The sequence below is a fragment of the Hevea brasiliensis genome, chromosome 2 (assembly GCF_030052815.1).
Source record: "Hevea brasiliensis isolate MT/VB/25A 57/8 chromosome 2, ASM3005281v1, whole genome shotgun sequence".
NCBI classification, from domain to species: Eukaryota; Viridiplantae; Streptophyta; class Magnoliopsida; order Malpighiales; family Euphorbiaceae; genus Hevea; species Hevea brasiliensis.
Genome location: NC_079494.1, coordinates 1620344 through 1633525, shown reverse-complemented (window position 1 = coordinate 1633525; position 13182 = coordinate 1620344). Strand labels below are relative to the sequence as shown.

General features: G+C 33.7%; 4 protein-coding genes and 1 non-coding gene across 6 annotated transcripts; 2 read left to right on the top strand and 3 right to left on the bottom strand.

Annotated features, from left to right (window-relative positions):
* Positions 1 to 35: 35 nt before the first annotated feature.
* LOC110661038 (uncharacterized) lies at positions 36 to 1220 on the bottom strand. Its single transcript, XM_021819537.2, has 2 exons — positions 743 to 1220; positions 36 to 467 (listed from the first exon to the last, which is right to left on the bottom strand). The coding sequence occupies exon 1, from the start codon at positions 1218 to 1220 to the stop codon at positions 747 to 749; it is 474 nt and encodes a 157-aa protein (XP_021675229.2). The 3' UTR covers positions 36 to 467; positions 743 to 746.
* Positions 1221 to 1441: 221 nt separating this feature from the next.
* Positions 1442 to 3252, top strand: LOC110661037 (pentatricopeptide repeat-containing protein At1g20300, mitochondrial). Its single transcript, XM_058131616.1, has one exon. It carries the CDS (start codon positions 1465 to 1467, stop codon positions 3067 to 3069), a length of 1605 nt encoding a protein of 534 aa, XP_057987599.1. The 5' UTR covers positions 1442 to 1464; the 3' UTR covers positions 3070 to 3252.
* A 1667-nt stretch (positions 3253 to 4919) lies between these two features.
* Positions 4920 to 6572, bottom strand: LOC110661034 (uncharacterized). 2 transcript variants are annotated; one of them, XM_021819529.2, is made up of 3 exons: positions 6453 to 6572; positions 6017 to 6132; positions 4920 to 5200 (listed from the first exon to the last, which is right to left on the bottom strand). In XM_021819529.2, the coding sequence occupies exons 2-3, from the start codon at positions 6120 to 6122 to the stop codon at positions 5058 to 5060; spliced, it is 249 nt and encodes an 82-aa protein (XP_021675221.2). In that variant the 5' UTR covers positions 6123 to 6132; positions 6453 to 6572; the 3' UTR covers positions 4920 to 5057. The 2 variants fall into 2 exon arrangements, with proteins under 2 accessions (XP_021675221.2, XP_021675222.2); XM_021819530.2 differs by having other exon boundaries at positions 6017 to 6124; positions 6453 to 6566.
* A 1088-nt stretch (positions 6573 to 7660) lies between these two features.
* LOC110660966 (uncharacterized protein At1g76070) lies at positions 7661 to 8781 on the top strand. The gene has a single exon (XR_009141158.1). It is a non-coding gene; the product is annotated as an uncharacterized protein At1g76070 (transcript).
* A 2014-nt stretch (positions 8782 to 10795) lies between these two features.
* On the bottom strand, positions 10796 to 11917 carry LOC110661033 (thioredoxin-like protein CDSP32, chloroplastic). Its single transcript, XM_021819528.2, has one exon. It carries the CDS (start codon positions 11754 to 11756, stop codon positions 10869 to 10871), a length of 888 nt encoding a protein of 295 aa, XP_021675220.2. The 5' UTR covers positions 11757 to 11917; the 3' UTR covers positions 10796 to 10868.
* Between the last annotated feature and the right edge of the window lie 1265 nt (positions 11918 to 13182).

Genomic DNA, 13182 nt, shown 5'->3' with positions numbered 1-13182 from the left:
TGAATTTCAATGTTTGTTGCAAGTATCAGACTGGATTGTTTGGTAAATATGCGAATTCAGCATCTAACTTAGAAAAAAATAAAAACAATTCGGAACATTTAGCAACTTAAACAATAATGTGAACAGCAATGTCAAACAACTCTTATGACGGTCATGCAGGCCCATAAAATGAGCAACTCCATCGGTTGAATCATGAATGAGACAACAAATTCTGGGCATTCTCAATTACCATTCACACAGCAACTAAACTCCATATCCCCATCAAAAAGTACAGAAAACTAGGACGTTGCAGCCATAAATCAACACTGCCAGACGCCTGAGACGGTTGAGACTTTGAGACGCACCCCCAAACTTTACAAGAAACGTGACACCAAGCAGTAACCTAAGAACATTGATGCCCGTATATGTTTGCAAATCTACATTGCCTTAACACATCCTCAATTATTCCACTTCTTCATCTGAAAAATCTGCAACCCATCAAATAAAAAATAAGAAAAGCAAACCATTGTAATCATAACTCAGGTTTGATGTACGGATTCAGAACTAACCAACACTTCCCAGAAAATAATCTCTCGATTCTTAACCAAATCTGAAATTTCTCTACCAATTAGTCTTAGCAGCTCAATGATTTTGAATTCTTAGCACAGCCGTAAAGTGTCAAATTTGATCGAACCAAATCTGGTATTTGAAATCCTTAATATTTAACCTCAATTCAGTATACAAAGGAAAAAAAAACCCGTACCCATTCACCGGCGATCACCGCCACTGCCACGTTCCTTCTCAATCTGCTGCCTCTGCTTCTCGGCGAGTTTTTCAAGAGCCGACTGCACTGCATCTCGGCCGCCAATAAGTAATCGGGTCACGATTTCCGGATCCTTCTCGAACCGTGCCTCTTCAAACTCCTTCCTAGCGTTCTCCCTCAATACATCTCTCCACAATACGCCTCGAGAATCGGGCCAGAAGAAAAACCGGGTCGCTCGCAGGATGTCTCTATACAGATGCAGTGCCTCTCTTCGATTGCTGGTGAGCCGCTGTCGATTCAGCAACTCCTCCTCATTGTCATCCAGCGATTTCTCCTTTTTCACGACATGTCGGTCTAATAATTCCTCTATGGTGTCTGGGCCATTGTGTAGAAGCCGCTGGTTAGAGACGATGGCGTTTAGCGTAGTAGAACTCGTCAAAATCGATAGATTCCAGCATTTCTGCACCTTCGTGCTCATCGTACTCTCTCTCTCCGCCTTCACTTTCTTCGCCGCCGAAGCACTGGTGCGCTGTGCTCGTCTATAGTCTAAACACAGGCCCAGCTGAAGAGAGAAAAAAGGCCGATTCACTTTAGCCCATTATGGAATACGACGACGTGTAGTCTAATAGTTAGTCACAGACTCGCAAGTCACTTTCCCTCGTGGAAACCCTCAGGCCTCAGCTTCTTTCCTGAGCTGCAACTCGAAGTGGTCATAGCCGTCAATGGCGTTATTCAAATCAAAGCTTCGCATATCGCACTCCATCTTTCCTTTCTCTCAACTTACTCTTAAACCCTTCTGTGCTTCATCTTCTTCTCCCTCCATTGAAACCTCACTGTCTCATCTCCAAGAAGATGACTTAAACGACGATGATGAAAAAGCCGTATCCACCCCAACTGCTGCTCTTTCTCTTGAAGAAAGCATAGTAGCAGACAAATTCCACTCTCTAATCAAAGACCATCACTGCAAGAACCCAAATTCTGACTCCGCCACCCCATCTCTTTCCGTTGATTTCTCCCAAATCCTTACCGTCCATTCCGTCTCCATTTCCTCCTCCATCGTCCGCCACGTAATCGAGAAATGCGGTGCCGTCCGCCATGGTATCCCGGTCGTCCAGGCCGGCGCTTTCTTCAACTGGGCTACTGGTACAGATGGGTTCGTCCACTCCTCCGAGCCCTACAATGAGATGGTGGATCTCGCTGGCAAGGTAAGGAAATTCGATTTGGCATGGCATATAATCGATTTAATGAAAGCTAGAAATGTCGAAATTACTACCAAGACTTTCTCCATTCTTATTCGCCGGTACGTCCGGGCTGGATTGGTTGCAGAAGCTGTCCATGCATTTAACCGTATGGAGGACTATAATTGCAAGCCTGATAAGATTGTCTTTTCAACTTTGATTAGTTATCTATGTAGGAAGAGAAAAGCTAGCGAAGCTGAGTCCTTTTTTAATAGTTTAAAGGACAAATTTGAGCCTGATGTCATTTTGTACACCAACTTGGTCCGTGGGTGGTGCCGGGCCGGAAATATATCGGAGGCTGAAAGGATATTTAGAGAAATGAAAATGGCTGGCATTAAGCCTAATGTGTATACATACAGTATAGTCATTGATGGTTTGTGTAGATGTGGGCAAATTACCCGGGCTCATGATGTTTTATCAGATATGCTTAAGGCTGGATGTGAACCAAATGCTGTAACTTTTAATAATCTTATGAGAATTCACGTTAAATCTGGCAGGACTGAGAAAGTTTTGCAAATCTATAATCAAATGAAGAGGCTTGGATGCACTTCTGATACTATTACTTATAATTTTATTATAGAGACACACTGTAAGGATAAGAATCTTGATGATGCTATTAAAGTGCTCAATTCGATGGTTAAGAAAGGGTGTAAGCCAAATGCTTCTACTTTCAATTCTTTATTCGGATGCATTGCAACGTTACAAGATGCGAATGCAGCTCGTAGAATGTATGACAATATGAAGGAGCTGAAGTGTAAGCCCAATGCAATGACTTACAATATCCTGATGCGAATGTTTGCTGGGTCGAAATCAACTGATATGGTTCTGAAGTTGAAGAAGGAAATGAATGAGAATGATGTCCAGGCTAATTTAAATACCTACCAGGTTCTGATTTCAATGTTTTGTCAAATGGGGCATTGGAATAATGCCTACAAATTTTTAACAGAGATGATAGAGAAGTCCCTGAAACCAAGCCCGCAAATTTACGAGATGGTTCTGCAGCAGCTGAGCAAGGCTGGGCAGTTCAAGAAGCGTGAAGATTTGGTACAGAAGATGGAAGAAGCTTTGCATTCTGCACCCATTAGTTAAATTAGGTGATCTTCATCTCTTTTTGTAGCTTAATTTCTTATTACCATATACTTTGTTATTTGATTATCAAGGCCATAATTTTTTATATCATAGCAAGACTTTATAACATTATGGACATCTTGTGAACTGATTTTTGATAATTCTCTCACACGATTTGAAGAATCAAATTTCTATAGTTGTTCATATGTCACTAGATGAAAAATCCTAACTTGTTTTATTCCTAAGTTATATTATAAACAACTTGTAGAGTTGCAAACGCTGTCCCATAGCTTAGCCTATGGCAATTTTCTTCCTTGTTGCTATGTTTAGACTGTTGATCTTCACTTCATGAGGATTATACTTAGATAATCAGTTTTATTATCTGTTTTCCCTATCTGTACAGCTTCTTGTTTACATTTTATAATTAATTTGCTTTCATCTGATTTTCCCCTACTACGTGATACCATGTTAGGCTGTAGCTGTCCAAATGAATTTGTTGTACTATATAAACCCAGAAAGAATTATTTCAATAGTGAGAGAGAGCTGATGCAACTTTCTATTGATACACTCCTCCTGGCTCATTGTTTCTGTTAAGCCCTTCATCAGTTGGCTATACAATCGGTTTAATTTCTAGTAACTTCACATAAATCTTGCCCTACCAAAACAAATCAAGAACCAGTGAACCCCACGTAAAGGTCAATGACGTTGTCTTGAGAAGATTTTTTGACATGAACGGCCACTTTGTTGGTGTTCCTGAAGCAAGTGTACTTGAAGAGTGCGTTCACCATTGAAAACATTGGAACAATGTGGACAGACATGTCTGAACTTCCTGTGGCAATCGTTGTTGTGCAAGTGAAAACCTCTAACTTTTGGAAAGGAACGGCCATCGTGGATGCATGCAAATTCCTCATTCTCATGAAACTTCTTCACATGTGCCTTGAGCTGCTTCTTTTCACGAAATACGTTGTGACATACTTTACACCTTTTCTTGAATCCTCTATGAAACTCCTTATTATGTGAAAGAAAATCATCGAGTTCTGAAAACTCTTCCCGATCATGAAGGCATTTGAATGGAACTTGCTCTTCTGTGTCTCCCATCACTTCTTCTGTCAAAAATAACTGTTCAAGTCCCATGGTATCTTCATTTGTTTCTTGAGATGAAAAGAATGGATCCATTCTAACGAATGAATCAGACCCCCAGTCAATCTATCAATGGCTTCCAAATGATGAAAAGAGAGAACTACAAAAAACCTTTAACGAAATGATAGTGTGTGATTAAGCTCCTCTTATATTAATTACATATAAAATGAAAGGTCACTCTATTAAACCCCATCTGTAAATTTTGGATTTAAAATGATGGAAGCCTGTGCTTTTATCGAAGCATCCATCAAATTATAATCCATTAAAACCTATCAAATTCTTCTTCATTAATTACGATGATGTACAATGGCATCTTTATCAGGCATGAATTTTATCAATGATGTTTGTTCATTAATATCACTTCATGAGTTTAAGCCACTCCATTTCCACACAGCCATCGATTGACATTCTTAATATAAAGAGTATCCACTGGCTGCAAATTTTAACATATGCGCTGCATTAATTTTTTTGAACAGGCAACTAGGAACATAATTTTGATTAAATCTACCCGTTGAATTTTTTTCAATCTTTCTTTTTTAAAAAGAAAAAACCCGGTTCGACACGAAAATGGGCCGACCAGTTTCAGTTAGGCTGGTTCAGGCCAATTTCAGTTCAATTTCGGACCCGAACAGGACCATTGCCAGGCTTAATTTTGTTGAGTTTGCAGCCTGAGAATATTATATTTGCTGGCAGTGCAGCTCTCTACCTTTATTTGAAACCATTGCTCTCAATTTCCGCATCAGTAATTGAGAACTTCTCTCATTTCATATTCAGCATTACGTTAGATTAATTGTCTATTACATTGAGAAACTTAATCCTCCAAAAAATTGAACTACATCATTACACATATCATATGCAATTTCAGTCTACTAGCAATTGCCCTGCATATCAAGCATCTCATCCAAACGTTTTACTCTCTCTAATCCTTCACTAATCAGGAAACGAATCCTCTGGTTGTCCTTACAATTCCGGTTATTCTCCATCTCTTGTCTAATTGTCCGCTTCAGTTCAACTGTAAAATTCATTGAATTTCAGATAAAGCTGCTAGAGTTGCAGTCAACACAGTATTCAAATAAAGCCTATTCAGATGACATTAACGTGAGAAGTTTTGTTTTGTTTTTTTTTTTTTAAATATTATTGCAAGTTATAATCATCGCTCATATACATATAATAGAGTAGACAAATTGTTATGATTGAGCAAAGTAATTCTCAACAATTTAAAGAAACAAGGACAAGGTACTGCATGAGAAATAGTTCGAATGCTATGAAAATGATCAGGTGGTAGACCAAATAGTAAAAGCTATGAACACAAAAGCAAACGGATATATCCAATTAATATCGAAGCATGTAGAATCTCCAATGAAACAGGAGACAAGAGTCTTTTCAACGATTCACTGTATAGTATGCATCGAGACTTCTGCAAGTTCAGATAACTATAAGGTAATGCCAAAATGGTTATATAAATTTAGACAAGCTAATTCAAAGCTGATAAACCCTCAGCTCCCCAGGTTCTTTTTAGTAATCTACTCAAAAGCTTAAAATGAAATCTGTTTGAATTCTTAATAGAAATTCCACCTGTAGTAATCAGCTCAGATGCCAAACTTCGCAAGTAACTTTATTTAAAAATGGGGGAGTTCATCCTCAAGATTTGTAGACGGAAATAAATAAGAAACGGTGAATTTAAACTGATACATAACAGATAAAGAAAGAGTTAAAAACCCAATGCCATGCCTGAGTTTAGAATTAGATTTCCTCCAATTGAACTGATAAAAAATAAAGAACGAAGAAGATGAGTGAAAGTGGTCTATGAAATAATACAAAATTTCACCTCTAGCATGTTCAGGGGCTCTTTGTGCAGTCCTTAATGCTTGTCTGTATAGCTTCAAAACTCGAGCACGGAGAATAAAGTCCTGCAAATCAAAGGAGAGAACCATGGCTGATTCTCTTCCACAAGAGAAAAGGTTATCCTCAAGCTCAAGTTTTTATAAAGTAAAATGCAGCAAAAAATTCAACACCATCCAAGTCTATAAGCCCAGATGTCCACAGAATCTAACATAGTCAAAAATCAGATACTATCGCCAGTATTACTATCAAACAACAAAGCTACAACTAACCCTATCTCACAATCATCCAATTGCTTAGATCCCGAAATTCAATTCCTCAATGAAATCTAGTAATTGACTACGATATTGAAATCTCAGAAAAGAAGAGCAATGTTTCAATCGTAGTGAAAAGAGTAAATTGATAGAGGATATTAAGCATACCTGAAGGCAGAGAGACGAATCGGAAGATAAAGTTAGGGTTTTTACCAAAGCAATGATTGGGATATAGCGGGAAGCCACATTCCCCGAGCATCGATTTCACTGCTCTCTGCTCTATAAAAAAAAACAGAGAAATAGCTTTAAAAACTTAACGACCTGTCGTTTAAATTTGCAATTTTTTTTTTTGCAAACTCAACGATCTGTCGTTTGGATTCTGGAGGCCAACTCCTCAACCCAAGCACTAGTCTTTTATTTATAATTAAAATTTTACATTAGGGTGTATAATTTTATTTATTATTAAATTAATAAAAAAATCAGCATCAAATTTTTCTTATTTAGATTCGATTTATCATGAATCTAAGATACAATATGTACAATGAAATTTTATAAATTCAAAATACTAATATACGATAGAACTCACCTATTAAATATATAAATTTCACTTATTTATATTTTCGGTAAGAATTTTCTCGTAAATAACATTATTCCACCAACTCATAATTATGATCATTCACTCTACTACCATATTAATTATGCAAATTTTCCTAATAAAAAGTGTCAATGGATATGATATTTTGAATTTTTTTTTTAAATACCTATATTTATTTTATTGCCAAGAAAATAATTACTTGAATTAAAGAATATGAATAATATTCAAAATCACTTAAAAGAAAAATGATCTCTTGCCATATATCTCCCAAAGGATCTTGATTATAATTAATTGGGTTGAAGTTACCAAATTCAGATTGTTTTTCCCTTTCCATTTCATGATTAGAGACAATTGACAAATTAGAACTGACCTGGGATCGGTTTAGGTTTTAAATCAAATCAAGTTTGGTTTGGGTTAATTTAGGAATTGACTTTGGTTTATGGTTTAAGAATTTAAATTGTGCATTTGAACATAACTAGATTAAACCACTCAAATATTAAAATCAAAATCGAAATCATCAATATTAAACCAAACTAAATATGACATTATACTGTCGTCTTAAACTGAAATCAGATAGAACCGATTTAATTTTAATTTGCTCTCTTTTTCAACCTTGAATAGCCAATTTAGATCTAAAATCTGAAAAAGACAATTATACTCTTTTATATTCTTTCGTGCACATTTTCTCATATTTATATAGAATTTATTATTTTTTATCTAAATTTAATTTATCATAAATTTAAAATATAAAATATAATCATATAAAACTCCTACGGTTAATTTCAACATTGCTTAAGTCACACCCTTCTCATTTGACCAATGACATGATCAAGAATGAGCCCTTGTCCTAATATGTATATATGTGAAGTGATTCGCAGGTGGGTGATTGAATATCTCTTAGAGAGCTTTTGAAAATGGAGAAGCAACGTAAATCAAAGAACAAGATCCTCAAGTTTTTATAACCCAAACCTGCTTCTGCAGTCTCCTTCCAATTCAGCCCTGGTAGAGATAAACGATCTGAGAATCACTTCCACAGTCTCAAAGCTCATGTCGATAAAGGATTTTCTGGTCCCATTGTTTCCATCATCCCCGATGAAGTTCGACGGAAACCCAAGAATGGAAACGTCGAGTGCGAAGAACCCACCTCGCCTAAAGTGTCCTGCATGGGCCAAATCAAACTCAAGAAGAAGATGGTAATTAGCAAGGCCAAGCGGGCTTTGCCTCAAGAAACAAAGGCTGTACCGTCTCCACGTAAGATAAACAAACATGCGTCGACGATTAAGAAGCTCTTTAGTAGTGCAAAACCAACTGATAGGAGGAGATCCAATGCTTCTATCTATGAGAAGCAGCCACTTTCTGAAAGAGCACCTGCTTTGAGTCGAGATACGTTTGCCAGCATTGACTGGACGGATCATATTTCGCCGGTGGATTCAGATCACCGAGGTTATTATTCTGATGGAGAAGAAGAAGAAGAAGAGGTGATTATTCCTTTCTCAGCGCCTATAATAATTGGTCCTGCAGTGGCCTTGCAGCCAAGAAAAGAGGTTAATCTATGGAAAAGAAGAGCCATGAATCCACCGCGGCCTCTTCAGTTGAATTTAATCAGAGCAATTTGAATAGATACAATTTTCTTTTTCTTGATATATAAGATACCAATTAATATTTGGTTCTTTTAATCGTTGTTGTTCATCTTAGATTGGAGAAACACAGTGAAATTAAGCAATATGTTATTAAATAAATACAAAGATTGATGTATGTGTATAGCCGTTATATATTAGTCTGTGAATTTCGTGAGTGTTAAGCTCGTTAATCTATTTATTCATTCTTTTTATCTAAGTAATGCTTTGAAACGAAGTGATTGATCCCACAAGCAGTTGAAGATAATAGTGAAATGCCTTAAAAATGGGATCATCAAATAATTCTGAGTCACACTTAACATGTTTTATTCTGGTTAATTTTTAAAATTTTTAGTTGAAATTTTATTTCATATTTCATTTTCATTCTTTAACTTCAATTTGTAATTAAAAATTTTTGAATTTTAATTTTATTTTATTAAAAAAATCCCTTTTAATCTGTTAAGCATTGTAATATGTACAAACGCAGTTTTAGTCCTTTACCCTTTACTTTTCAAGGAATCAGATCATTGTAATGACATTAATATTTTGTGTTAGGTTCTGATTTTAATATCTTTTTTTAATATGAAAATCTGTTATAATAGATTAAAAGGATTTTTGTGAAGCAAAATTAAAATTTAAGAATTTTTAATAATAAATTAAAGTTAAAGGACAATAAAAGATGGGGCAAAATTCAGAGACTTGCTATGAAAATTACCTTATTTTCTTGATATTTTGAAAATAAGGCTATGAATCCAATTAATAATTAAAGAGTTACTTGGAATTTCAACGTTTAAATTTTAAAATAATTTTATGTTCTACTGTTTATATATAAGATCTAAAATATTTTTGGATGATATCAGATATGGTATTTTTAAGTACTTGATATGATTTGACTCCAATAAGATAAATTTATATACCATTAATTTTAAATTTGATAATTAGTGTTAAATTTTAATTTTATATATTGAATATTTATTATCTGAAATTATTTATAAAAGTTATTATTTAATATAAAAAATTATATTTTAAAATATTATATTTAAATTTTGAAATATATATAAAAATTATTAATAAAATATATGATTTTTATATAAATTATCAATAAAGTCCATATAAACGGATTCAAATAGTAACAATTATGGGTGTGCCCAAAGGCTGATCATTCGGGATCTCACGTCAATAAATGAGTATGCACGCGTAGTGCTTTTATGGGAGAAGTGGTCTTGGTAAAATTGATATGGTATTATCAAAATATCGAGTCCTGCCTCTAAACGCTGTGTATGTCTATCTTCCGATCGAAAAAAAAAATATCAATTAAATTTAAAATGAATATAAGTATAAAAAATATATTTAATCATATTTATAATGAATTAGATTATTTATAATTATTTAACGAGTTCAAGTTAGTACCTTAAACAAGAGGATTTTTCTTATCTAAACTCGATTTATTATGAATTTAAGACATAAAATATATATAATCCATTTATCAAATACATATATCTCATGTATTTATATTTTGGATATGTAATGAATAAAGTCTACAAAAGATTTTTCTTAAACAAGAAATGACCTTGTTTGCTCAAAGCATATTTAGTTTCCTTCTTTTTCCTTAAAGAAGGACCAAATTAGAGTTCTTCTACCTAAACCTCCACTAAATGCCTTTCCATGCATGTTTATAAACGAATGTTACTATTTAATTCATCTATTTTAATGAAATTAATTGATTGATGCTTTTATTTAAAAAATATATTAATTAATTCTTATTTTTATTCTATTTACTCTTTAATCTTTTCAATTATTTTAGATGTTTAGGTTTAGTTAAATTTTATGGATTCCTATTATTTAAAAACATATTACATAATTTTTTTATTCTTTAATTCTTGTATTATTTAATTCCTGTAACGGTAATTTTCTCTCCTTTAAGATGACTCAAGGAGAGGAGATTGCTTCTTATTATCTAAGCAATTAGTCCTGTTATAAAGTGCTGAGAAAGAAGGGCAAGCCTGCCATGTCCTCAGGTTCTTCAATCTTTTTCTTCTATAGTTTCCTTACCACATCCTTAAGAACAATGTATTAAACTTCCTACTAAAGCACCAGTTTGAGGCTTCCTTTATGTGACTCCTACGCTTATTGATTGATAAAATTTCAACCAATTCATAACCTTAAATTAACGTTTTACCTTCATTTTCACATCCCAAGATCAAGCATGAAATCAGTAATTTTCCAGAAGCTCAAGCATGAAATTTTGCAGGTTTATCTATGATTTTGAGCTGAAACACTAACAGCAAAGCAAAAACACAGAATAAATCACTCATCTTTCTTTCCATTAATTTGAACTATGATCAAGAATTTTGTCTAATTTAGATTCTATCTTTAATAGGTTACACGAACTCCTTGGTATCTAAGAATTTCTCCTACAAGCTCACCTTTCCCTGAGCCTACATACCTACCACAAATCTCACCATCTCTGATAAATAAGAAAGTGGGTACCTCAATCACGTCCATATCCTTCAAGAACTGCATGCAGTTATCATTCTCATCACCGTTCATCCTCGCAAACACCACAGTATCAGCCATCCTCCTCGACAATTTGATCACAGTTGGATAGACTTTCACGCATGGTCCACAGTGCTTCAACCCTACATCAAGTACAATCAGCTTGTGATCAGCCTTATGATCATCAATCAACTTCTCCACATCTTCTCTACAATGCAGCTGGACCACTTCAGAGTGGTTGTCTCCATAGTATAACACATCGCCCATGAGCTGATCTGGGCCAATCCCTCCCTCTTCGTGAATCTTCTCCATGCCCTTGTAGAAGCTGAAGTGAGGGACTTTCTCTACCTTCTCTCTCTTGCAAAGTTCTCTGGTCTTTTCTGATTCATCGCCCATTACAAGCAGAAATTCCACGTCGTTGCATGTTCTGCTAAGCTCCACCATAAAAGGGTAGATCTTGCTGCTATTAGCGCTGTGGCTAGCAGCATATTCCACAACCACAAGTTTGTTCTTTGCCGTTCTAAGGGCTTCATCGAATTCCTCCATATTGTGGATTTTTTTTACTCTTTCATCTCTAGCAGCTGTCTTGGTCTCAGAGGCAGCAGTGGCCTTTATGATGAAGTGTGTCCTCTTCGTTTCTAATAAAGGCTTATGTTTAGAGACAAAGTTAACTAGAAAGGAACCATGGAAGCAAAGAGGATTGATTCTAGGGGTGCTTGAAAGAGAAGTTGGTGGTTTTGACAAGAAATTGGTGATTGTAGCCATGGCAAAGATTGGGTTTGAAGTGAATATGGAGATGGGACAGTGGAGAAGAACACAGAAAGCAGGGAGTTCCCAGGAGCTAATAACAAATCTAAGTGACCAAAATGATAGCCACTCGTTGGCTATGTGGTGGATGTTATCCACAAATCTGGTTTCGGCTGGATTTTTATGAGGTCTAGAAATATCATGCAACCCCCTTTCGGTTGGGTTTTCACAGCCTAAATAAATACCTCCAGGGCCAGTTGCTTTTTAAGGCTGAATTTTAGCTGAACCATAACATATGAAGAAAAAATATTCATTTTTATAGGAAAAGCCCACTTAAATTGGGCCAAGATATCATAATAAAATAAATTTTTTTAGAGTAATATTTTTAAGAAAGTTTTTTAATAGTTTTTAAATCTTTATATTTTTTAATTATTTTAGATGAAGTGAAAGTTTTTAAAAATATTTAGGTATTTCTTTTGCAAAAAAAAAAAAAATTCAATTCACCACAGATTTGGTGAGTTAGTAAATGGAGATTAGAAGTTTTATAAAATAATAAGAATTTTTTAAAAGTTTTAAATTTTTGAATTTATGTTTAAGAGAACCATAAAGTTTGTACAGGATTTTAAAAGGGTAAATTATATAAATTATATCTCAATTTAAGGGATAAAAAAAAGTACTTGAATTTTAATTTTTAATATAAATTTTTTAATTTTTAATTTAAGTAACATAAAATTTTATTATAATATTAATAACTCATTTCTAGATTATTTATATTGACGTGAAGTTTATTAAATTAAAAAATTATATTTTCATATATTAATGATTTTAAGTAAATAAATTCTAAATTATTAAAGCATCAATTTATGTAATTTGAATCTTGGGGACTATGAAAAACCAAATTAAATTTTTCTAAATAAATTTTAAATTAATATAAAAAAATATAATTTTTAATCTGATAAGTATCACATCAGTAAAAATAATATAAACAATGGTTGCTAAATATCACATGCCACTAAATTGAAGCACTATATATGTAATTTACCCAATTTTAAAAACCTCTAAAAATTTCATATTTCTAACCACTAAATTGATAGATTTAAAAAAAATATATTTTTAAAATTTTAAAATATTTAAAAAAAATTTCCCTATCTCTCAAATAATAAAAAATTATAAAGAATAAAAATTATAAAAATCATATTTTATTATACCTTATTCCAAATAGAGTTTAAAAAATCAAGAGTTCCTCTGAAATAGGAAATCATAGATTTTATATCTTAAAAAGACATTCATTATCTCATAAAATCTCATTCTAAATAGAGTGGATTGCAATCAAAATATAACCAAATTAAATTAGATTTTCTATACTTATTTTACTAAGTCAATTACAATGAATAAAAAAAAAACTTAAAAAAACAATTTAAAAAAATATTGTTTTAATAATCAC